The sequence below is a fragment of the Chanos chanos genome, chromosome 12, assembly GCF_902362185.1.
Source record: "Chanos chanos chromosome 12, fChaCha1.1, whole genome shotgun sequence".
Taxonomy (NCBI): domain Eukaryota; kingdom Metazoa; phylum Chordata; class Actinopteri; order Gonorynchiformes; family Chanidae; genus Chanos; species Chanos chanos.
In genome coordinates, this window is record NC_044506.1 from 10,800,287 (window position 1) to 10,827,559 (window position 27,273).

A 27,273-nucleotide genomic window follows, 5' to 3' on the forward strand; every position below is an offset into this window, starting at 1 on the left:
ATGAAATGTCACTGCGGAACATACCTCTGCTTTCAAATAGCTGTAATTTGTTAGCCACTTGAAGGGCTAATAGCAGGCGAACATGACAGCTGTAATTGTTTCGTGTTAGTCTCTCACGCAGTCGGAACAAAAGGGCAATTGGGTGTCGCTCTGAGTCTCATTCTGTAACTGATGAATTGGCTTTTTGAATTGCACATGTTAGTATTAGAATAGTCTAAAAAAAAGAAATAAAAAGTAAGTGTGGGGTTTTTGTGAATTGCAGGGGAAAATTGTACAGTTGGGAGCATATCTTCCTTACTTTTTAATGTCTCCTTTCATGAGAAATAGAGACGATATGTGCACAGATTGTTTTTTATAAATAAGAATCAGAACTGCATTTCTAAATGTATTCAGTTGTGGCTTATTTCTGCCTGTGCTTACTTATTGTCTTTATTGCAGTTCTTAGAAAGCAGCAAACAATATTGTGAGACCTGTGACTCTTCCAATTATTTTGCTCGACTGGCCAACAGAGAGTGTCTTATCTCTTCGTGTGTGTGTGTGTGTGAGTGTGTGTATAAGTGTATTGGGGGCACTTTTTACCTCAGCTGTCTGTCACAGCTTCAGCCCCTGCTGACAGCTGTAACCATGACAACTGCGATGACTGTATTAAGGGATGACGGGGTTGTGAGATGTGGATTTAGTGGAAAGGACGAGTCACGCATTGTTTATGCGGCACCCACGGAATGACCACATTTGGAACACCACAAACACACACGCACATGCACGCACTCACGCACGCACACACACGCACACGCCTATGCACTGACACTGACCAAGGTCTCATTAGAGAGGCAAGAGGGGGAGATGGAGTTGGTGTGTTAGTGTGTGTGCTTTATCTCACAGTGGAGCTTGCAACTGTACATTTTAGTTCATGTGGTTCTAGAGCTCAATTGCCTTTGTTTGCACTACTAAAATGTACCATTATTTGTCTGTTTCCATAAAACTCACTCTGTCACTGAGTGCAGTTTGATGAGTATGTTCCTCCATTAGCTGCAGAGGTTGCAGTGAAGGTCTAGTGTTGGGAAGAGAGTCTCTGACTGATAAAGCTGACCAAAAGGCCACTGAGGCCACTGAGCTGGCTTATTCTCTGATTGCATGACATTAGTCATGAACTCAAAGTCTTAAGACAGCAGGGAAGCACAACCTATCCCACCTGTCCCAAATACACACACACACACACACACACACGCGCGCGCGCGCACACGCACACACACACACACACACACACACACACACACACACACTCCACCCCACATGTACACAGACACACACACACATCTCACCCTACACACGTACACGTACACACAAGTACACACACACACACACACACACACACACATGCACAAGTGTTTGGCTGAGTCCATTCAAAAACACACAGTAGACAAGTAGCTATATCCAGGAAACATTTTTCGCTCTGTAAAAGATGGAGACAGAAGAAAAGAGGAAACCAATTTTGGACTGTCAGTTTGTGGCAGTTGTTAATATTAGTGAGGAGACAAAAGAGCTCTTTGTAGATGACCACCCCCCCTTCTCTTTTTTTTCAGAAAGATTGCTGCTTTTTAGAGGGAGAACAAAATGAGAGAACGAGAGTGGCTTGTTTGATGTATATAGAGAGATGGACAGCAATCAGTGGAAAGAAGTGGAACAGAGAGTGCTCACTCAATGCTCATCATGTGTGTGTCTCCGTGTGTGTATGTGTGTGTGTGAATGAGTGCGCGTGTTTCTGTGTGAGTGTGTGTGTGTGTGTGTGTGTGTGTGTGTGAGTGCGTGTGTGTTTCTCTGTGTGTGTGTGTGTGTGTGTGTGTGTGTGTGTGTGAGACACAGAGAGCGAGAGTTTGAGTGATGAAGTCTGAGCAGCTCTCATTACAGTAAAACACAATAACACAGCCCCTGTCTTCGCCTTGGGTTCTCCACACACGAGCGCCTGCAATTTCAGCTGTCCTTCATTCTAATGGAGCTCCATCGACAGCAGTAGAAAAATGAACTCTGCATCTCTACATATGACACAAACCCATGAGCAAAGCCTCTGTATCATAACTCACTGTGTCAACTTGGCCCGTGTAAAACAAAAATACAATTCTGTCAAAAACAGAGGTTTACAGATTGCAAATTCCATCAAATCAGCTTTTAGTAAAATATAATTATGATGTTTATGGAACAAACTACAGAGAGGAAATGATCTGTCTGCAGTTTCTTATTGTCTCACACAGATAACATGAGTTTCTCTGTAAGTAGGGAGAGGGCAAAAAAGAAAGAAAGGAAGAGAAAAAGAAAGAAAGAAAAAAAGAGAGAAAGAAATCCTGACATTAAGAAAATGCTGCTACAAAGTAGTCTGGTACCTGATCTTCTCAGGGGTATCATAACTCTCTAAGGTTTTTCCAGTTAGTGACACGTGTGCAGTGGTCCCAAGATGAGAGGATGTGTGTGTGTGTGTACATCTGTGTTGAAACAGGAAGGGGTTAAAAGAAGAGGTCACATTGCTACCTCTGATCTCTCACCTGCTGGGTTTGTCTCCTGAATTTCGCTGAGGGAGCTTCTCTGTAGCTCCTGTGCCGGGCGGGGGTCCTCGTCTTTAAAACCCGCCTGTTCTGTCTTCTGAGCACGTAGTTCTCCTTCTACCTCTCTCTGACCCTCTCTCTATCTCTCCCATGCAGCTCACACACATTCACAACTTTCTCCTGCATGCGCCTAGCTCGCAGGCTCTGTGAGATGTAAAGAAGCCACAAGCCACGGAGCTTTTTGTCGTGGTTTCTCCCAGTGCTCTTTAGGTTGGCAGACTTTTCTTCTCTATCTCTACTCACAGGAGCAAATTCAGCGCTGAATTTAAATCAGACTGGCCAAGTTATGCTGGAGTTCATTATAATATTTGCAAAAGGTAGTCTAAACACATTGTAATGTTCTGTATACAAAACATTGCAAAATTGCACAACATTGCACAACAACATTCAACACATTTCCTGTTGCTCTGAAAAAAAAATAAATAAATAAATGAAAAGCCGCTGAACCTTTTAAATAGACTGCGGTGAGATTTAGAAACAAGAGGCAGTCTTCAGTATAACTGGTGTTCATTTGTGTGTTAATTCTGCTCTTGTCTTTGTTGTGCCTGGCACTGATTTGGTGGAAGTCCCCAGGTGACTCATGTGAGACAGGTCAAAGACAATAGACTGAGCTTTGTAAGAAGGCTCAGCCCTGCACCAAGATCTTAATACAGCCCTCATTATGATGAGGCTTGAGAGACTGGGACAATATACTTCTTCTTACTGTGAGGTGCTTAGCAAATTTGAGTCAACTACAAAATGGAAATATTCAAATGATTGGATAGTGTTGTGTGGTTTTTTTTACTGAAAATTAATTTAAAAAAAAAAAACAAACGAAAAAAAAACTACATTTTAGCACAGCTTGGGTCTGATATTACAAAGCAATTACATTTTTTTTTATTTATTTACTCCTACGAAGTCAGTAACATGGCTGCTGTTTGATACATCTCCAACCCTTTGACCATTCACTGACTGTGTAACTACTTCTGATTAACAAAAATCACACATGCTTCCAGAAATCAGATTCTAGAACACTCAAACAAGATTACCTAAATAACTCTTTCAGGTAATGTGTCGGGGCCTAATCCCCATTAAGAGTTGGAACCAGGCCTTATGGACACATAGCCAGAGTACTCTTTGCTTTCCAATTGGTGAATATAACCTTAACGTAAAAAAAAAAAAAAATTGCATGGATCCATTGCTTCTATAGCAACTGATATGTGTGTCTACGATGCTGATACATGCGGCAGCGCTTTTAATAAAACAGTCATAAACCACTGTTTAATTCAGTGCTGGGCTCCTGCTGATTTTCACTTTATTAAATACAGATGAAATCGGAAGGAATCCAGGGTATGCTTAGCTTTTTGATGTCATAACCCAACGAGATACTCTGGCAATGCCCTGGTTGTTTCAGTACTAATTCAGTATTTACTGAGTTAGGAGGCCACATTTCAACATCTGTGGCCAATATCAAGGAGAGAAAGCATCATCAAAGCTCCTGTTCTTTGAGATAGAGAGAAGAAGAAATACAGAGAGAGAGAGAGAGAGAGAGAGAGGTGCCCTCAATCACCTCCTGCTGAAATGGAAGACAGCAGCCTTTATTTTGCCTCTACCCCTGCCCTTCCCCCCTCCCACTGTGACCAGAGTCTCTGAGGAGCACTTATTGCATTGTGGGTAATTCCAGCTCACCAAGCCAATTAGATTTCCCCAGAAAAAGGGGAAAATGAAAACTCATTGTGGTTTGAGGTTCACTAAAACAATGCCCTTAGCCAGCTTGTATTAAAAAAAAACCCAAGAACAAACAAAGAAAAAAAAAAAAGGTCTTTTTCCTCATGGTTGTTGCTACCCTCAAAGATGACTTTTTTTTAGTCATGTTTACCTCATGACTGGTGATACATGAATGAGAATACGAGATCTGATGTTGCATTTTGCAGTTTCACGTAGTTGCATTTCCATCAGTGTCACTCCTTGAAGCCTTAAATGATAAGGCAAAACGGTCTAGATTGCTAATTAAACTGGCCATTTCCTCCTGATAATTGGTGAGAAGGGAGGGGGAGGGGATTGTGAGATTAACTGAAAGAAGAGAAGGAATCTTGAATGAAACTTATTATTATATTAGCTGTTCATTAATGAAGTTCTCATCCTTTGGCAAATTGCATAAAAACAACTTAGATGGTCTGCGTGTGTGTGTGTGTGTGTGTGTGTGTGTGTGTGTGTGTGTGTGTGCGCGTGCCCATGTGTGTGGGCGTTCCATCGCTGCATTTTTTTTTGTCACTGGAACATAAAGCGACTGAAAGCACTTACTGCTGGAGAACAGGCTGAAAGAATCTCTGCTCCTTGGCTTCCTCTGTCTGTCTTATGGGACCTCCGATCTATTATGGTCAGAGTGCCATTGTAACTTGAGGGGGGACTGAAATCATTTCCCCAGTCTGGGCATGGAATGACACTCCAACATTAAATATTAACGCTGGTTATTTTCTGTCTGTGGTGACTTCCCAAAGACCAGCGCTGTTTTTTTCTGAGCACAAATTTGTCACTGCATTGAGAAACTGTCAGGAAGGGGTCAGAAAAGATCTGGAGAACTGCTGTCTGTCCAGTTGTTAAATGCGATATTCTTGGCAGAGATCAGAGGTAATGCAATCCAATGGAAAATTGGACTTGACTTGTTATGGATGCTGCCACATGTTATTGCTATTCTGAGGAGCCCTTGATAAGAAATGCCTGTGTATTGATCTGTGCGACTCACTCTTCAGCTGGGGAGTGTAGACTCGTGTCAAATTGGCAGGTGTTACTAGTATTAAAAAAAAGAAAAAAGATAAAAACAAAACAAGTGGGAGACTTTTTCTTGTTGCCTGTTAAGTATTGATGTTCTCAGTGTTTTGATTTACTCCAAGCTAATTTGGCATACACACACAGACACATTCACACATATGCACGTATGCACACGCACACACACATATACACATACACACACAAACATTTTCCAGCTATCATTGTTTCTTCTGGTCGCTTTTATTGTATCTACAAAGGAAGTTGAAGGAGAAGGAAACTAGACGTCGCCCTAACAATTAGCATTACACAGTTGTAGGTAATTACATGCTAAACGCATACGTTTGTGTCTGTGAGTATTAGGTTTCATTTTAACTGCTGAGGCAAAATGATAACAGTCATTTTTTTTTACAGTATGGGCCTTTAATAAACAAAAATGTTCCTTTCATGTTGGATAGTTTACTTAAATAGTTGTAATGCTGAGGAAAAATTAAAGAAGACAAACTAGGTCATCGGTAAAAAAGAGAACACAATTATTTCTCTCATCACCTAAAACTAATCTAATCGCAAAGCTCCTATCACAAAAGCTGTCCTGTCTGGGCATCTGGGTTATAATTTAGCTTTAGCATGGCAGACAGGGGACTGTTCTGTGAGATGTTTTAATTAATCATTTTGGGAGCGCTTTGATGTTCTGTGTCATAAACATCATAAACATTACATTATGTCTGGGTTTGTGTGTGTATGTGTGCATGTGTGTGTGTGTGTGTGTGTCTGTGTTTGTTTGTTCATGACAAAAAACAGGTAAAACCAAGTCTGTAATAAAAGTAAGGTTACATTATTCAGGATCTATTGATCAAGTGGCTATGTTTATGCCATGTAACACAACTATCGATATCAGCGATTAACAGCTGACATTGAAGATTTTTTTTTTCTCTCTCTCTCTCTGTCTCTCTGGTTTTTGTCAGTCGTTGAAAATGCTTAGCTAGTATACGACTGGGCTAGATTGTTTCCTGCCTTTTTTGGGGTGTGCCTGGAAAGAGGCCACCTTTTACACGCCAGCAAGAATCTCTTCACTTAAAACAGCCCTGACAGCAATTAGCAAGATTGACACGTGTTAGCGTGCCACTTAGCTTGATTTGGATGCTCTATTTTTGCTTTTCTTTCTCTTCGCATCGCACTTGTTCCTCCCTTTCATGCTGCTAAGACCCAGCCCCACAGTTCCACCTGCACGGCAAGAGGTCTACAACCTGCTAATTCAAACATGTCATTAAGCCTCCGCCGACTGCGCCCATAAATATTTCAATAAAAGCCTATGCTAATTCTCTGTATTAATATACAATAGTGAGTTGCATTTGAAGATTTTCATAAGCTGAGCATGTGAAAGCTAATGAACAAGAAGAAAAAAGAAAAAAGAAAAAAAAAACATCAGTCTAGTGAATTTCACAGAAAGGCTCACTGATTATGAGGTATATAATGAGCAATGAGGTAACTGGCGTAAACACTGAGAGGGTATTGAGTACATAAATTGGGTGTGTGAGAGTAAGTGAGAGAGAGAGAGAGAGAGAGAGAGGGAGAGAGAGAGGGGGGGGGGACAAGAGAGCAAAAGCAAAAGCCTTTGTTCCTTTGCATTTAATATTTCATCTGAAGATATAATGTTATTACCATGTCGTGTTACTGTAACAGCTGAAACAGAAATCTTTCTTTGATCCAGAAATACAGTATAGAACCCAGTTTGATTCTGCGTGCTGAAATGATGAGGAGCTGATATGCATACCTTGTGACACATACTTCACTTTGGATAGATATTGGATAGTGCGCCTTCCAGAAGGCTCCACACACGTGTGATCTGACCAGCCCAGTACGGGACAGAGCAGAACAGCCTGTATCTGTAGGCACCAGTGTAATCCTAATCAACACTCTCCCCTCCTCCATCACATACACACACACACACACACACACACTATATATATATATATATATATATATATATATATATATGTATATACATACACTACACATTATCCCCCTCCTCCATCACACCGTTCCAGCACCTCTCCACACACACTCTCACAAACACACGCACACTCCCTAGGTGCCACCATTCTCCCATCTGCTCTGTTTACAGCTATTAGCATAGATGGAGAGAAGACATGTGCAAGCAAGAGGGATTCCCCTGTGACTGAAGCTCTGTTCCCAGTCTTCTGAACCACTTTACACACACACACATACACACACACACACACACACACACACACAAACACACACACACACCCCAAGAGGGAGAGAAATATATTTTGTATGTATACATACTTAAGTGAATTATAGAAGCACTCAGTCATGCACTGGCACTAACAGTGTTTGTACCACCTTAAGTGTCCTTGGAAACTGTTAGAAATTCAAGTCTTGAACTCCATAACGTCTAATTTAAGGGAAATATGAGAACACAGTAGCTTTTGTTCTCATTTTATTCAGTCATTATTTGTTCTAGTGTCTGCAAGTTATGTAAATTATAAATTATCCACCGCACAGACCCTTTCTCTAGCCCAGAGAAAACACGCAATCACTATCAGAAAGTTTGGTTTCTCTGAATGATAATTAGTATGAGCTGTATACAGTCTGCACAATATTTTGCTTGCTTCAAAAGAACATTTAATTGTGTGTGTGTGTGTGTGTTCATCCCCCCTCCTCATGGCAGAGTCTGTGGAGAAAATGATGCCCTGTAGGCTTGCCTTAGAGAATGAGGTGGTTGCTTTTCTCCATATGAGCTGTTAAAACATGACAAACCAATACAGTACATTCAACCATATGGCGAGTGTGTTAGCCTACATGTAGAGCCATATGGGATCTGCAGGCTGTGTCTTTATTTCATACAGACACCAGCCATTGCTGCTATTTGTTATGATATTCTACCACAGTCAGTCCAATATTAAAAATGACTAATAAATAAAATGTCACCACAGGCAGTGGGCAATGGATTTTGATGGGAGAAAGGAATTATCCTTTATAAAGTCCTAATTAACGGGCACATAGCCCATTTGATACTACTGTTCACAGCCAGAAACTTACACCCACACATCAACATATATTCTAGAGACACTCTAGAATAGAATAGAACAGAATAGAATAGAACTCACATCTTTTCACATAAACACAATAATGCAGAAGACACATTTCGAAATACAGCCACACCACTTAACATGTTACGGTTGACCCACTGAAGAATTAAACATCAGCTTTCATATTTATAACACTTTCATTTCATTGTGGTTCCCAGTGCTGGAGAATAGCGTGGCTTGGGACTTTGTGTTGAATTATTCAGGAGGAGGATTCCCAGTTATCGACTGGAACACGAGCTGATTGGTTTGGAAGACGGACGCTCTCCACAGGCTGCGTAAATTGATGTCTTGTCATTTTATGGCTCCATAGTTCAAGGTGCCCTCATGGTGTACAAATCTGCCAGCTAGATGGGATGTCATCATTGATGTGTAATATTAACATCATGCTCAAGAAATATCACCTCATCGTTGCCATTACAGCAGCGCTGTATCTGGGCTACCTCTATAGACTCGCGCTGTGGTCTTCTGCTGATTGCTATCTCTGACAGAAAAGGTTCTCACTACAACACGCTAGCTAGCATGAACCATGCATTACCTAGCAGAAACTTTATAAAGCGACTCCTGTATCTAAAAAGTGACGCTGGCCGTTCTATTCTCTGATGCCTTTTGTGTGTCCTGTTGCTTTATTAATGGTTCTGGCCAAAGGGGGCGGTGGGGCACAGACTTTTGGTGCATACCCTCTGGAGAAAGGACAAATGAAGGAACAGGTAAATTGTGGGCATGGGTAAGGCCAGGCAAGTATGATTGATTTGTGTGTATGTGTTCTTTTCCTGTAGAGAGGCATGCTGACACACTGGCCCTGATATTGAGCACCAGCACTGTACTGCTGCAGGGCAAAATAAGGCTCAGGTGAGAGAGAGAGAGAGAGAGGGAGAGAGAGAGGGAGAGGGAGAGAGAGAGGGAGAGAGAGGAAGGCAGTGGAAGAGAGCTGTCTAAAGCCAGGGAAGAGTGAGTGAGAATGTGTGAGTAGGAGTGTGTGAGTGTGCACATGTAAGGACTATGGCTGACATTGTAGATTTTCCATGTTTATTTTATAGAACAGTTTCTCTATATAACTCTCTATAGTTCCGTATAGATTTTCTATATAGATAGTTTCTCATCGTTTTATCCGAAAGAATCACAACAACACCTTATAACCACAATTCATACGTATGAATTAGAGAGGGGGGGGGGGGGATCATAATTATTTTGCCCTCTCATTAGCAACTGAGAGCAGATAAACAACAGAGAAAGAGTTACATATTCATCAGCTCGTCCTGTCTCCTTCCGTTGGTTATTTCTGTCAGAACTATTCCCAGATCTCCTGGTTCACTGTCAAATGTTCAGGACGGATTTGAAGTCTCTCTCTCTCTCTCTCTCTCTCTCTGGTAGAGTGACATTTAAAGTCTGAACACTGCACTGCCCTCCTGCAGTCTGCAGTGGAGAATCCCTGTGGATTTCCTCACATCATTAAAGAGCTGTCGTGCCACGCCGACCACTGGGTGACCTTGCCTGAGCACAGCGGCCTCTAAATGAGCTAGTCTTTCAGACAATATATTCCTGTAGGGCAGTGACACTGGAACACACGGAGGTGTATATGTGTTGCACATTTAAATAGCCTGTTTTGCCTTGAGATACTCTGAATATCAGACTATGAATATTAGTTGCATTGTGTTTACAAAACACCAGAGGACCAAAATGGACGAAATGAAGTTTTTTGGCGTAAGACGTGCTGCGTCACGACGTGCAATGTTCATTTCATATGCGTTTCACTATGCCGTTCTTCAGCGTAGACTGTTCCAGTGAGTTGTGTGGATATAGCAGATCATGCAGAATGTAGGGTTAGTGGCAGGAGGAATAGCACCTTTCCCATGTTCTCCACTGATTTTCACCTCCCTAACCTTTTCCTCTGGAGAATAATCTTGCAATGCTTTCCATGAAAGGTGATTACACGAGGGGCAAATTTGATTAGACTCTTGGAGTTTACCGACCTCACGCTATTTTTGTTGTTTCTGGGGTCATTTTTATCGTTACCTTGCTGTTTTGTGATGGAGACAGGTTGTTTATTTGCACATAAAAAAACTCTTGACACAATTGTTTCAAGTATCTTACTTTGCATTTTTTTTTCTGCTCTGCAACTTTTTGGTGACAAAGACTAGAAACTTCCATTTAGACTTTCTGAACAGTCATATCTATGGAGGGATAGCTGTCCTGGAGGCAATGCAGCCACACGCAGGAGACTGATGTGTTAGTGGATTTAGTTTACTGTGTATTCATGGCCGTGGGCCAACCTGTATATTCCCAATCACGGAGGATAAATGAAATCTTGAACTGTGGAAGGCTTATTTCCTGTTTCTCTGGTCGGACTTATTTTCAAGAGCCCTGCCCACACGTTCCCATTCATCCAATCTTAATCGTGCCATTTAAAAAACAGCACAGGGCGAGATTGTCCGCCAACAGCTGGAAACCAGCAGTTGGCAGAGCAGGGAAGCACACTCCTCAGTGAATGCCAAGCCGTTTTTCTCTGTGACGCATTGCCACTGTAAGTTGAACTGTCCAACAAAGTCTAATTTGGAAATGGATACCCAGTTTAATCCTGTTCAATCCCTAACAGATATGCCGAGTACTCTTGTGAAACTGACTTGTGGTGCCTTGTGACCAAACTGACATAGCACCTTGGATAGCCTCTGTGTGAGAGAGTTAAAACCCATCTAAGATGGCTCAGGAATTCTTAAACCCTAAAAGAAAAAAAAAAAGAAAAAAAAACCCAGTCAATCCCATGCAATCCTATTGTCTCCAGTATCTTATGCTCAGTAATCTTTGATAAACTCTGTGTCAGCCATTGTCTCATGATCCAGGAAATTACACATGGACACACACACACACACACACAGACACAGACACACACTCACACACAGACAGACACAGACACAGATACACACACTCTCATCTGTTTGGCAGATAGGAAAATGAGAGAGGGGGAGATGGTGTGACTGAAGGACATTGTGTAACAGATGAAGGACATTGTGTTCTCCAGTGTTGTGGTGGGAAAGGTTGAGGGCACTGTTTGTCAGTACTCTTACTTACTTAAGAGAAAAGTAATCATCTGCTCAGCTGTTGTTACCTCACTTGACATTCTGAATCAAAGTGATGTGAGATTTATATCTGCCATTATTCCCCAAAGTTTTTTTCAGAAGCCCTAAAGGCAAATCCCTTTATTCAGAACAGTTTGGAGTGTTTATGTGAATACTTTAAGCGATCAGACTCCCCGGATGCAATGCAAATTATGATAAAGTGTTGAATTAGTTTCACCTATTTATCTCCCTGCACCCCTTCTCTCTCTCTCTCTCTGTCTCTGTCTCTGTCTCTCTCTCTCTCTCTCTCTCTCTCTCTCTCTTTGTGTGTGTGTGTGTGTGTGTATGTGGTGTGGAGTGGACACGGTGATGCATATCTTGGCTATAGAGAGTACCAACCTCAGTCAAGTTGAATACAACATTGACGGCTTGCTGAAGGTTGTTGGCCATCATGCTGATTAATGGGTCAGTGTTGGGTCATTAAAAGCTTACACTGATCAGTGGTCCCCCTTAAACAGGCTCTTAAGAAGTCTTTGGGGGATCATCTCCTGTCTTTTCACCATGTAAAATCCTGGCTTTAGGCAGCTCTCTTCTGCTCTCTCTCTCTCTCTCTCTCTCTCTCCAGTTTTCCATAAACAGTTGTTAAATATATACTTGCTTCTCTTGACTAATGCAGTTAAAAGATTTTGTAGGGTATAGAAGTGTATATTCTAAAGAATATAAATATGAGATGTCTACCTTGCAAAAATCAAAATCATTAAATCCATGTAGTTTGAAATAAAATGTATTTGTTTAAACAAACTTGTAGTATGTTGACCACAAGCGTCATGGGCAATATTTCATGGACAATTAAATTTCCACCAATTAGTTTTTCTATTAATTCTTAATAGAATGATGGGGTTTGTCTAAGACAATCCTCGTGCTGGTCTGTTATTTTCCTTAACTGCTTAATTCCAGCTAATATAAAATGATGGATTTGAAGACGTTTCGGGTTGAAGCTGGAGCTCTTTGCCAGAGACTGATATGTTCTCCTAAATGGTGCATCATTATATAAACACAGTATCCACATTCTCAGTGTTAGTGAATGACTCAGTGCTTATGAATCTATATCTGTTTACTCATACCTCCTCAAAACACAATATTTCACTTCAAAAACAGAACACCATACAGCCCTCACGCCAAAGACTTGGCTCTATTATTTATATTGGCAGTGTTCCTAATTCTGTTTTCATAAACATTGTTTTAAAAGAAGCATGAAGCATCATTTTGTGTAAAACATAATTTAGCATACTTTGGATCTCCGCGCTGTAGACTATGTTTATAGACATTGGCATCCTGGTCTCTTGTTTGGCTCCTTGATTCAACAGGAATGGCTTCCAACAACTCACTGCTCTTCTCAACACTCGTATTGTGTTACCAAACATGTGCTGTTACATTAGCATGCTGTTAACCAGCCCAATCCTTGGAATCCATACAAATCCTGCCCAATCTGTTAAAAACATCATTCACGGCAGACCACCTCGGCCTAGCCCCACCCCCCCCCCCCACCCGCCCGCCCCTTTATCTCTTTTCCCTTTTCTCTGCTCTTCATCTTGATCCTTATTCTTTATTTTAATGTACAGCATCCTCACACCTAATTTATCAACCACTCCTCCATCTACTAGTAGATCTACTTGATCAAATTTAGTGCATTATTTGATTATTGAACCTAAAATCATCATCCAGCACCAGGATGCAGGGTCAGGGGTCAAGCCCAAATGTTGTCTTTAAGCCTCATTGTTTCTCGGAAACATTTATCGTGTTTCTGAAGGATAGTGAGAACTGGTATGATCACTGGGCTTCCCTGCCCTGGTTTTACACACGCTGACATGCGTTTGTTCTGTGTAGAGGCGATGAGGTATTGTGGGAAAGGTCTGCTGGGTCTTATAATCTTATCTGAGGCTCAGGTAGTGCAGAGATCTTCTGAAGGGATTTGGAGCCATGATTGAAGCCACTATCTATCCAGGAACCCAGCTGTGCTGCCAATGCACACCTCGAATGAACTGTGGCCCTGGTCTTCAGACTGGTGGATTATGTACTGCAATTATCTCTCTCTCTCTCTCTCTCTCTCTCACACACACATACACACACACGCACTCTCTCTCTGTCTCAAACGCACACACACACACACACACACAGACCACATACTAGACCCCTCAACCACTAGAAAATCTGACACTAGACACTGAAAGTAACACCAGTGGATTGAATGTGGTCCTCAAACATATTGTTAACCATAAACAAACACATACACACACACACACACACACGCACACGTGCACTCGCAAGATGGAGACAGTCAGGGAAATTCATCATCTGCTATTGTTTTGTTTCATCTGTGAAAGAAAATAATTAATTTGCGTAATTACACGCATTGATTAAAATTCATTTGCTTCTTTGCTTTAATCATTCAGTTTAGATTAGCACTGTTGAGCGAAAAAAGATTGTTAGACATGGTCGTAAAACCTTTTGGAGGACAACTTGTGAAAGAACAGCGGTTAAAGTGGATTAGAGCATATGCTAATGCATTGTTAACATGATGTTAATCAAAGCAGCAGTGAGCAGCCCCATAAACAGGCTGAGCCTCCATCCACCAGTGTGTGCACTGTGCCACTGGGTCACACACACACACACACACACACACACACACACACACACACACAGCTGTGTCTGACCCATAAAGATGGGTATGCTTTTCCAGCACTACCACCCTCCATCTCTCCCTTTCCCTCTTTCTCTCTCCCTTTCCCTCTCTCTCTCCCCACCTCCCTTTCCCTATGTTTGGTAGCCAAATCCAATCATGTAAGCTCCTCCATTCCCTGCTCCCTGCTCTGCTAGGACTAATGTCTTTTATCTGAAGGGCAGATTTCCTGAAAGAGTTTCTGCTTGCTGTGCCAGTAACCGGAGATTCTCCCTCTATCTTGCTGCGTGTGTGTGTGTGTGTGTGTGTTTGTGTGTGTGTCTGCACATCCACATTCGTTTCCCCCTTCCCCCAAGGGTGACATTTCTCGCTAAGGAGCCTGTTCAGATAAGACTCACAGCCTGGCATGTAGCATCACACACTGTTACTTTTCCTCACCACCAGTGGTGCTTTGCTCTTCCCGTCTTATCCTTAGCCACTCACGTGCCCTATTACTTTTGATTTCTGCAGGCACAAATTCAAACCGTTACAACGGACTTCCAGATAATTCCGTAAACACAGACGGGTTATCGTCTCGTCGAAATCCACTTATTTTTTTAATTTTTTTTTACTTTTTTGTCCTATTACTGGATTAGAAGTGTATTATTCACTGGGGAGTCTGGGGAGTCTAAAATCCTGATAACGTTTTTTACTAATGCTTTCATTCTATCAGAAATGCTTTCAAGCACAGTTAGCTCAAACCTTAATCATTCTTAGCTTCAAAAACTGACTCTAACTCTACAGAAATCTTAAAGATCAAATCATCTCAAAAAGACTTTGCAGTTTGCAGTTAATTGAATAAGATGTTGTATCTTGTGTTGTGCTTTGGCTTTGCATGCATGGGCGTGGCATTTCTCTCTGTGTTTAATAGTTTGAGAGCCTCCTGCAGGCAATCAACATTCCCACTCAAATCAATCAACAGGGGTAACCTTGGTGCAGTAGAGAAAAAGGCGGGCTCTAATTGTATGTTTTGAGTGTTTTCACCTTGGAATCACACTGGGCCTTTTTTTTTCTTTTTCTTTTTTTTTAGCTTGCCTCTACACTATACCTAATTAGTACTCAAGCATAATTTTAATAATGAGGTTACCGTCTGGGTTTGATTTTATTTCATTTTATTGCATTTTATTTTATTTATTTGTTCGCCAGTGTTAGAGGACACAATGAAGCAGAGCATTGTTATGCTACTGTCACGCAGATGCACACACACACACACACACACACACACATGCTGTCACTCTCTCTCTCTTTCTTTCTCACACACACACACACACAGACAGACACACACACAAAGATATATGCCTTTTTAAAGAGAGCATCACTGAATTTTAGAGAAGAGGAGATAAAGGACAAAGGCTAATGTCTTTGAACAAGAAAGAGTGTGTGTGTGTGTGTGTGTGTGTGTATGTGTGTGTTCGTGCGCGTTTGTGGAGGTAAAGGCACTCAACAGCACGAGCTTTGTCTACGGGAGCCCAAGCTGTCACCGAGGGCGGCGTCTCACCCCTCCAGATTTTGGCTCAGTCTTATTGTGTCTCTATACAGTACAGGCGTCCCCTGTTCTATCAGGAACAATGGGAAGATGTACGCCATAGCCCTCAGACGCTGGGCACGGACTTGCACCGTGTCTGCACTGATCTCTATGCAACTCTCAGTCTTAGTTTGCTTCGCTCTCGTCTGTCGCTGACAAGAAACGCTCTTTCTGCTCAATGTCTAGAGATAAAAAAAATCCACAGAAAAATACCGCTAGTATTAATATGTCAAGTGCTTGCTAGACACGTGGCGAGCAGTGGAGGTTGTGCGTGTGATTTCTGTGTGTCAGTTTCTATAGATTGCGGCTATAGGAGAGGGTTTGTTTGTGTGTGTGTGTGTGTGTGTGTGCGTGCGTGTTGGTGGGTTCGTGTTTATTAATCTAAGCCTCTGCAGGGTGAGCGTATCTTTGTGTGCATATGATTAATGTCTTTTTGAAAGCATGGATGATAAAAAGCTCTCTTATCTTGCTCGTGTTTGTGTATGTAACCGGAGATCGCTCTCTTTATTCCTCCCCTCTGTATTAAGAGCATGTATGAATGTATGTGTGTGAACATCTGCATGTGTATATCTACATACACACACACACACACACACACACAAACACACACACACAAACACACACACACGTATGTATGTACGTCTGTGTGTATGTATATAGATCTTGAGCCTCTCTTGAATTGCCCTGGAGGTAGAGAGTGAGATCAAGCCTGGTAAAGTGAGCCTGAACTGATAGCCCGGTTGTCAGCATGTCTTTTAAGGTTCAAGTGAAGAGGTTTATCCACAGCACTGGGCTTTAACTGCTACACTACACAGGCAGGTTCCACACAGCACCTCCACGTGTCGTCGCCAGTCAAAAATAAATAAATAAATAAATGAATGAATGAATGAAAGAGCCATAAGCTCTGTCCTCTGCTTTTTTGTGTACACAGTTGCTCCACCAGGAAGTCTGGAACTATTAAATAACAAATGTGTTGAAGCTGGCATAACAGAAATAGACTCACTCGAGAATGAACCTCATTGTGTCTGTTGTTCTTAAAGCAAAGCACACAGGCTTGTCACCAGATGCTTTTTTTTTTTTTCTTTTTTTTTCGCTGGGACATTGTATGCGTCATACTCTCCGACCACATGTTGCTGCTTATTGTTATGTATCGTCCTATCACTCTATGTTATGATTTATAGATGTGGCCAATCTGGTTCAGGCTGTTTGTTGATACTGCAGAGAGCATCTACTCTTTACTGATGAGGATTGACCTCATTCAAGTGAGTCCTCTCTCACTCCACGGCCCATCTGGGGATTTGCACTGGGACTCTATGCGGCTCTGTCCGGATGGCGCGTTTGTGTGTGCGTGTGTGTACGCACTACAAATTCTCTATACTTAAAATTGGTCCTTGCAGTTATGCATAAATTCCAATGACAAATGTGTATGTTTCTCATTTAACACTCTGCATACACCAAAAAAATGACTGGAAGTGAATATTCTTCTCCTCTGTGAACCATGGAACAATGTCTTAAAAACTGGTTGAATTTTAAAAGAAGACAAACAGAAGAGAACAGTAGGTCTTCAAGGTTAAGGTTAACCAAGCCGAGCGATGGTGTAGATGATTCTTAAAACAAGTGTGTTAAGATATGTCTTCTGATAGTCTGTCCCTGGCCCTTTTCCATGTTGCACAACATACTAAATGAGGCGTGTAATGTTCCTTCCTAAAAGGAGCGGACCTCCTGCTCTGAGAGTCCTTATGAAACATACATGAATGTCAGTTTGAGCTACTGCTATTGCGTCTCCTGACTCATAAACCGGACAAATTGCATCACAACAAATGTTCTACGCGTCCTCTCGGCAGATGTGACGCAGACTTCTTCTCTCTCTCTCTCTCTCTCTCTCTCTCTCTCTCTCTCTCTCTCTCTCTCTCTCTCTCTCTCCGTCCTCTGTACCTCATGTTTGATGCATTTCTTTCTTTCTTTCTCTCTTTCTTTCTTTCTGTCTTTTTTTGCGTGTGACTGTCTTGACTTTCATGTCAGTTACACGCTGCTTGGCAGAGATGCTGTAGGCTTTAAAATGGTAATGATGCTTTATCCTTCAGTTTATCATTTCTGTTTACCACTATAAATCACAGATATACGTCAGTATGATCATTTGACCATGAGCTAAGGAAACAAAACCCTGAGACGCTCTTTGCTCATTTCGTTCCCCTGCCGCACGTCCAGATGTGCTTGTATGGATCTCACATTGGGAAGGGCCAGTTTCTTCTCCTATTGTTACTATGCCTAGGGCACCTGGGATAACCCCCCCCCCCCCCCCCCCCCCCAGCTATGGAGACCACAGTGTCATGTCATTTAGTCATTTCTGGGTTGTTTGATCTCTGCGTTGCTGAAGATCAAAGAGAGAGAGGGTCTTGCATGGGTCAACACACATAACACAGACAGCACATTGACCTCACTGTATGCTCTATATCCTTGAAAAGAGAGGGCAACCGTGCAGGTTCAACTCGTGTGCGAGAGACTTGAGTAAAAGGAAAAGGGTGCTCCTTTGAGATGAGGAAGGTACTGAAATACACAACAAGAAGAGTGTCGATAATGTCAGTAAAGATTACCGTCTTGAGGATGTCATTTATTTATTTACTTATTTATGTATTTATTTATTTTTTTATGGTAACTTTCAAATTTTGGCGCCACCCAAAGAACCAGCTCCGAGAGTAACTGACTGTGACGAAGATAAACTGTGAAGTTCCAATGCAAAATAAAAATTCAGAGTCACGTGTACATGCGTGGAATTGAGTATTTGCGAGACACGGTTGATAAACTGCTATGATGCCCTGTGAGAGAGCTGGGTAAGATGATTAGTTTTGTTGATGTGTGGGCATGTTGGCTATGCTTGAGACACTGTATCCTAATGCCAGGGAAGACAAATAGTGTGGAAGACAGGGATGCCTCCCGAGTCCTGTGCCTTCACAGGTCCAGCACAAATCCAATGTGCTCTCAGATTATCTTTCATGCTATGAGAAAACCTCAATTCTACTGCCATTAATGCATTGCTTCAGGATAGGATCCAATCAAAAACCTCAAGAAACTCTGTGGTGTTTTGGGCTAGATGTTAAAATCGATATACTTGAAATGTTAAGGTGGAGTTTATTAAAATCTCAAATTTAAATTTTGAGATTGTAAAAACCATTATTTCTGAAGCTTCTGTTATCTCTAAAAATCCCAACGATATTTCACTCAACCGAACTGAATCATTATCTCTCTTAAAGAAAACATTATATCGAGTCATGCCGCCAACCAGCAAATATATATGTACGGTATTTCTGAGCTGTTATCATCTGAATCTAGATAGCAGTCAGTGGGTGAAGCTTATGACCTTTTCACAAAGCTCGTTCATCATGCTCGTCCGTGTGAGCGTATGAATACAGAGTGATTACCCACCACGTTTCTCCTTTTCCACCTCCTCTCCGCCCAGACTAACCGCTGAGAAGCACATCTCACACTGCTTTTCATTTTCTCTGGTAAATGCCAGCACCAACCCGTCCACTTGGCACCGTAGGAGAGCCAAAACAAGGGGATGGGTGAAGGGGTGTGTTGGAGGGGGGGGGGGTGGGGGGGGGGGAGATGGGGGATGGGGGATGGTGTCAAAAGCAATCTCATTACAGGGTGTGCAGATGATTTCTCACAGATCTCATTTCTGGCAAGCCATGGAGAAGATAAGCTGCAAAAGGAAAACTGAATACCGCCCCCCCCCCCCCCCTCCAATTTCCTTTCTTGATGTGGCAGCTATCACCAATCCCTGAATTCTGACAGTTATGAAGTAGACTACATAATCTTATCTATGAGTTAGACACATGTAGTACTGCCTGTCTCCCAAAACAGCTCAACCATCCCCCAAAAAATCACTTATTTCCCTCAAACAGTGACCTTCATCCGTGTACTGATTTAAGCAGGGCTTTGAAGATGCGGTTTGATTAAAATGACTAAATAAAGGGAGATTTAATTGATTTGCTGTTCATCTGAGGAAAAAAATTGTTAAAGAAAAAACCTACGAAGTATAGGACTTTCCAAGTTTGCATTTGTTAATATTAAATATATGGTGGGTGTATGTAGGTGAGAGGGTGATGTTGACTAGTGTGCAGTATGAGAGGTGGATGAGAGGAGGTGGAGAAGGAAGGTAAGGTCACTTACTCATGCGCATGGCAAAGTCCTGAGGCTGCAGATGTGAGGGTTGAAGCAGAGAGGCCAATTACAAACCAAAGAGTCTCTGAGATTCAAAACCTCTTATCCACTTCCTGTATCTCTTATCACACACACACACACAGACTCTCTCACACATGCACACACACACACACACACACACACACACACACACACACACACACTCACACACACACACACACAATTTCTCACTCTTGTCATATCACCTGTCCCTGGTTACTTTCACATTCTCCTCCTCACCTCTCTCTCTCTCTCTCTCTCTCTCTCTCTCTCTCTCTCACTCTCTCATCAACATCCCAAAATAACAGCAAGAGCTAGGATAGTGTTCATCTGAACCCCCTGTCCTATCCATTGTTACCTTTGTTCCTGTTTGGTTTTTATTTCAATTCCCTAATTTTCAATCACCATTCCTGTTGTTTGGCTTGACTCCACAGGCATCTCTTGGCAAACAATGTTGGGTGTTCTCAACAGCTCTGCATTCACTAATTCTTTGCCTCCCTGGTGTCCTGTGACCTGTGGATAACCGGGTTGCCGTGTAATAGGCTCGTAAATTCCAGTGAGAACTTGCAGAAGCTGAACCTCTGGGTCTGGAATTCTGAGCTCTCCCAAAGTAGGAGTATATGTGTTGCGGCTATAAACGCATCATGGCGTTCCCATGTTGGAGCACTGCTTAAGATGATAAACCTCGCCATAAAAAGCGTTTACTTGCATGTAAGCCGAATGAATTTTTCATTGCTCCCCAACCATCTAAAGCATTCAAGTGTGCTTAATTTCTCTGGAGAAAATTGTGTTTATCTTAGCTAACCTTGCAAACATCGCAACAGGTTTGGATCTGTCAGTCTGATGTGTAGGACAACAGAGATTAAAGAAACGATAAGATTTTGTACACCTTTTGTGTTCAGCACAATTTTCACAATGAGAGAAACTACATAAAAACGTGTTACTATATAACCACTCTAATAGCGTGGCGCTCTACTAAAGGTGCAGATCAGTTTGCAATTATTGTTTTTTGCGTTGTGTTTTATTTGTCTACTTATGAGAGAAATATGTTTATATAGGTTTTTATTTGTTTGTTTGTTCGGCTCAGTGAGTATAAAAGCTTGATGCTCATTTTTTGGTAGGCTCTGTCTTTTGTATCTCAAGCACTTTCTCGTGGCTTATATTGATCCATATCGAGCGGTACTGTGTTGGTGCAGCTGTAGGCTAATTCCGCCTTCCGTTGACATTTTCATCGTCTTTATCGAGTGCAGCCATAAACCACGACTTCAAACAACCCCCTGTCCTCCAGTCTCTGCTCCTATTATATCACTCTTAGGCCCAGGCAGGTTGTGTCGCTCAACGACATTTTGTTAGCATGTTCCGCTTCACAGAATTGTGTCCTAGTAACGATCCATTTCTGACATCTTTTTGGCGTCTCGTAAAAGAACGTATTACCAAAAAAAACAAAAAAAACAAAAAACAAAATAATAAATAAACCTAGACAACTGCAAGAATAATCTTTAAACCTGTTGTCAACCACTGCAAAGCTAAAGGATGGAATAAACAAAGAACCACAGAAGTCTTGTCCAATTATTTATGATATCGTACAGTTTCGCCCTTGTTCTGCAGCAAAGTTTTCTGTTGTTGTGTCCTGAATTTACGATTACAAACGAAGAACGAAGCATTCAGCAGACATGGTGGAAACACCGGGTCTCTTTGATGTACTGTCTTTTTAAACCTAGAACTGGCTGTCTGCTGTGATTACTCTCCCACACTTGTTTCCATGCCTCCTGTCAGGACCGGGGTAGGGGTATATAGAGGCAAGGAGGATGATCCTGTGATTGTGACCCAATTCTCTGAATTAGCCCCCCCCCCCCTTCGTTCCCTCCATCCATCCCTCCCTCCATCCATTTAGCCCTGGTGGCCAGTGGTACAGAGGCAAGTGCTGAATGAATCAGGCACCCTGACATAAAGCCCTGTTTCACAGTTTGGAACACTGGTCTCCTAGAGCCATGACTTTGACTGATAACATTCTAGGGAATACGGAAGTATTGATTAAGGCTTTGAGCATTGCTGCTTTGGCAGTTTCACATATCCGGTCCCTTCTTAGAGTTAAATATCTTAAGTGGATGTAATATACCTTTTCCATTAATTGCACTTCTGTAAATTGAGAAAGGAAATGCAATCTGGATATTGATGTTGTTGATGGTTCAGGAATGACATATCCATTCAGGTAGGGGTAATACTTCAGGAAGGTGTTGAATGTGTTGTATTTAATTTGTAGAATGCATCGTAGTGGGATTAAACTACCATGGTAAAACCCAAAAATCATCCTCACTTAATTTGGAGAGGTGCATTTTTTTCAATTACCATCAAACCAAAATACAGTTGGCCCTCGGCTTACTCGGGCACGCGCCAAGCGCAGTATGAAACCCACGTGAGTAAAAGGATGTGTGTCCACACCCTGACTGTTCAAACATTCTCAGTGTCTCTCTCTCTCAGTCTCGCTGCATCACTGGTCGGTCGAGCATTGCTTAACGTGCGTTCGTTACTTGTATTGTGTTCTTGTTTTCACCGTTTGAGTGAGAAAATGGCAAAGACTGTGATATTCTTTCAGGTCATTAATGTCATGCACTGTACAATACAGTATGTACAAATGCAATCAGTAGTTCTTGAGAGAGAAAAAAAAGTTACGTTGTTGGTGGTGTGTGGTGTATTGTACTTTGTTAGACTTACAATGGTTGCTTCTGTCACGAATGTGTACCGACTTTTTTTTCCTTGTCATTATTCACTAAACGTTACAACATTTATTTACATAGCATTTACATTGTATTAGGGTATTATCAATAACCTAGACATGATTTAAAGTATATAGGAAGATGGGCATAGGTTATATGCAAATTACTAAGTCATTTTATACAAGGGACTTGAACACATGTGGATTTTGGATAGTGCTGGGGGGTGGGTACCAAATACCCTCGTAAATTGAGGCTGACTGTTTTGTCAGTTTTTTAGGGTGTTAACATAGGCGATGTGCCGAACTTTGCTGGGGAATGAGATGGCTTTGTTGCTATGGTAGTGTGAAAGAGCAAAGAAAGACAGGGTATATTCTTTCAGACTACTATGGGTGGTCTCCTCACATGTTACTTCTTTCCCATGAACATGTAGCTCTGATACAATTCTGATAGTTCGATCTCTTTTCTGAGCGTAATCCTCTTGAACTCCCAATAACCTTGTTTGCTTTCTTCCTCTTTTTCTCTCTTCCTCCCTCAGGGCCGTGGGGCAGGTGTATGGGTAGCGAGTGTGGTCCAGGGGGAAGCCAGAGCCGGGCAGTGTGGTGTGCCCATTCAGAGGGTTGGACCACGCTACACACCAACTGCCTGCAAGCGGAGCGCCCCAACAACCAGCAGAGTTGCTTCCGTGTTTGCGACTGGCACAAGGAGCTGTATGACTGGCAGCTGGGCGCTTGGAACCAATGCGTGCCCGTCTCGCTGCGCAGTCCCGGTGTGCCACGGCCGGCCGTGTGCACGCGTGGCGAGGAGGGCATCCAAACCAGAGAGGTAGGCTGCGTGCAAAAGGCTGATGGGGCGCCCGCTGAGGATGCCATCTGCGAATATTTTGAGCCCAAGCCTCGACTGGAGCAGGCCTGTCTCATTCCTTGCCCTCGTGACTGTGTGGTGTCTGAATACTCCGCCTGGACCTCCTGCTCCAAGACTTGTGGACTGGGCCTACAGAACCGCGTTCGCACCGTGCTGGCACCGCCGCTGTTTGGCGGCTCAGCGTGCCCGAACCTCACCGAGTTCCGGACCTGCCAGCCGGGCCCCTGCGAGGGAGAGGAGAGTCTCTACAGCCTGAGGGTTGGCCCTTGGGGACCCTGTTCTTTACCACCTACCCGCCTGGCGAGACAAGCCCGCCAAGCCCGCCAACCCAAACGTCGAAAGAACAAGGAAAATAAGGAGAACAAGGAGCGAGTTCGTGAGAGGGTTCGGGAGAGGGGACGAGTGAAGGACCCGGAGACCCGGGAGCTCATCAAGAAGAAACGGACTCGGAACCGACAGAACCGACAAGGGGCAAAGTTCTGGGACTTGCAGGTGGGCTACCAGACTCGTGAAGTGACGTGTGTGCACAGGAGCGGAAGCACCGCAGCACTCAGGTGGGTGTTATTGCTGTCCCTTAGTATAAAAATGACCTGATGTCTGTGCCTCAAATCCATTATTAGCAGTATCTTTTAAATACTTTTCATTGGTTGTCGCTCTGTATGAGAATTCTTACAGCAATTGGTACTCAGTAATTACTGCTATTCTCTAAATGTTGAAAAGATTTTAGAATAATAAAAGACATATTCTAGTAGGCTCTGTGTTGTCTATTGGGTTAAAATTGCTGGCAATTACCTGCTTACAATAACGGGCTGGGAAAAAAAAGCAGCTGTTGTTATTACTGCAATTTATAGTTGCGAGAATGTTCCTGGGTGCCTTTATTGATTTCAGATTGATACAGAGCTTAAGGTGAAAACAGTTTAGTTTCTCATGCTTAAACAGTCAGACTTACCTCATGAAACCCTTGTGAGCATTTTAGTGAGGGTGGAATAAAGGAACTGAGCATGGAGCAATGTTGCCTCTTGTACTCTCTGTATTCCCATCTCTCTGTCAATGAATGCGTGTGGTTACGGGCTGTGCCTCCGTCCCTGGGAGTGAGCGCGTGAGTTTAGAAGCAGCACTGATGTCTGTTTTAAACTGGGGTGTGTGTGTGTGTGTTGGGGGGGGGGGGGGAGGTTGACATGCCAGTCTTTACAGACACATATTTCATGATTTCAGCTCAGATTCAGCCAACCGATACCCAAAGAAGACACACTGCCCTAAGCTGCTCCCTACACCTCTCATCTCTATGACACACATTCAGAGAGAGAGAGAGAGAGAGACAGAGAATACATGGGTTATATCCCAGTGGCTTTGGGCCAAACATGCTTGTAATGGAGAGGGAATTTATATTTTGACACCATTCCTACAACATATAAAGTTTTTCAATTATTTTCACTCCCTCTCTTAGCTTGTACGTTTTGGTCGAGAAAGTGCTACAGGATGACATCTGAAGACTCTGGAAGGAGCTTGCATTTCCTCAGGGCTATAAATATTAGTGTTGTTTGTTCTCAGTTTTAAAATATTCATGCATGCTCCTTTAGTGTCAAAATCTCAGAAAATAAAGAAACTTTTTTTCTTTTTTCATGGTGAGATGCTGACATGAAATCTTTTTTTTTTTTTCCTCCCTTATATTGATTAATGTGTGGTGTGTATGTTGCATTAGCCTAAGCGAACATTGCACACAGCGTTCGCTTACACTGGATTTCTGTTTGTAGGCTAACCTTTTTGGTCACACACCAAAGTCATTTGTTTTTAAAGACTTATGAACATATAAACAGCAATTGGCTCGCAGTACTACTGTGCGCTTGCTCAAATGTTGCTGCAGATGACTTGTCTCTCTGTAAATGAATTAAATATGATAATTGGTCTATAGCACATTAACTGTTAAGTAAAGTTACATTTCCCAGCTAGAATGGTCCCACAGGGCAAGTTGATCTGTCGGTCACAGTTCAAATGGAAGACCAGATGGGATTTAGAGAGCAACCATCTTAAAGGAAAAAAAAAATCTTAGTCATCCATCCATCTATCATCAATAGGAAATTGAGCACAAGAAAAAGACATCTCTTGATAACTCAAGTCATGGTTGACTCACCGCCCAAATCCATCATATATTCAGTAGAGCATTGCGGAATACAATCTACCGTAGGCTTGCACGATCGAATCGTTGTCGATCTCCTTTCCATTCTTTCCATCATGGTTGGTTTTTTTTCCCCTCCTCCCTTTGGCCATTTCAATGAGTTTTTACAGCTTGATATGAATTAATGATATAGAATTGCGGAATGCATACTGCAGATGTTGGTGAGGTGGTGGACTGCAGAACATGTTTTATTGAATCTACTCCATGTACATACGTGTTCCGTGCCCGCCTCTCCGCTGGATGTAGCCTATGTCCTCATTCTGTCTGCTGTGAGGAGTGGCTTAGACAGAGGTGGTCATATTCCTTGCTTTAAGATATCCATTTAACTCTACCAAAGAGATATAAATGTTTTAACCTATTTGTTTGTCTAAAAATAGTACGTGAGAAGGAGCTCAAAGGTAAAGGGACTCAAAGATACAGGGACTCATGAGCTGCGACATACCATGAATCTGTTACATCTACAAAACAATGCATTGTAATCTTCCCAATATCGAAAGGAAGAGTCAGAGGTCAGAATTTTGAATGAGAGTTCTGTAGGGGACAGTGCAGGAGATTATTGTACAGATATGTCACAGAATGTTGTGTCGTATAGGAGGAGGCAATGTCACAGGCAGATCAGTGCGTTTCAAGCTACTCAATGACTTCACAGATGGCTGAAGCCCCCAAAGAGGCTTAGTAGTTGACACCGATGACCGCATTAATGTTGGCTTTCTCCCAGGATCAAGTTTAAGCAATGGGACGGCCTGAAAAATAATGACAACTGATGAAAGTAGAGCTTTTCCCTTGTTTCATCAGACGACTACGCCTATCAGCCAGTTTCGTTCAAGATCAAGGACAATGTATTCATTTCAAATGTGAAATAGCGCTTCACCTTGATTCACCCTAACTCCTTAATCAGATACTTGAAGAATCCACGAGGCTTATGATGGTATAGGTCAAACTGCATTAAGTCTCTTAAAAACTGCTGTATCTCGACTTTGTTGTTCATAGAACTGTCCTTAGCGTGACTTGAAAAAAACTACAGGCGCATGTCTTTTAAAAAAAGACGCCAGTCCCAGACATTTCCCTCAATTATATAATAAAGGCACAGTAAGAAAAAAAAAGCCCCTGCCACCTGTATGTCTTTTAGGACCTGTGGTGAGAAAGATAGTCCTAATCATTGCGCTCCGTATGTCAAGAAACCATAGAAAATCGTTTCTTGATTACTTCTAATTAAAATTCATGGCTGCCATATTCTGATACATATCTTAATTGAATTACCATATGCATTGATTTAAAGAAAGAAAAAGGGAGGGAAAAAAAAACAGGCTTAAAGAAAAATTCCTGGTGAGAAACTGGGTCAGAGTGTATGCAGCATTAAGATTTTTATCTGTCTGAAACTCTTCATAAATACATAATCACATATTTGGGTAGGATCACAGATTATCGTTCTGTTGTGTTGGCATTTTAATTCCAGTTTGAAACTGGTGGTCCTCAGGAGGGAAAGCTTCTTTCCCCTCTGGTTCCATCTGTGCGCACGGCGAATGCGCATAGGAAAGGGAAACTGTATCTTTTCAAG

General features: G+C 42.3%; 1 protein-coding gene across 1 annotated transcript in view; it reads left to right on the plus strand.

Annotated features, from left to right (window-relative positions):
• Nucleotides 1-27,273, plus strand: part of thsd7aa (thrombospondin, type I, domain containing 7Aa) — an 83,543-nt gene that overhangs the window by 9,722 nt on the left and 46,548 nt on the right. Inside the window, exon 2 of the mRNA XM_030789120.1 lies at nt 23,214-24,093. Within this exon, the coding sequence (XP_030644980.1) occupies nt 23,214-24,093 (880 nt within the window). The remainder of the gene's footprint in view (nt 1-23,213; nt 24,094-27,273) is intronic.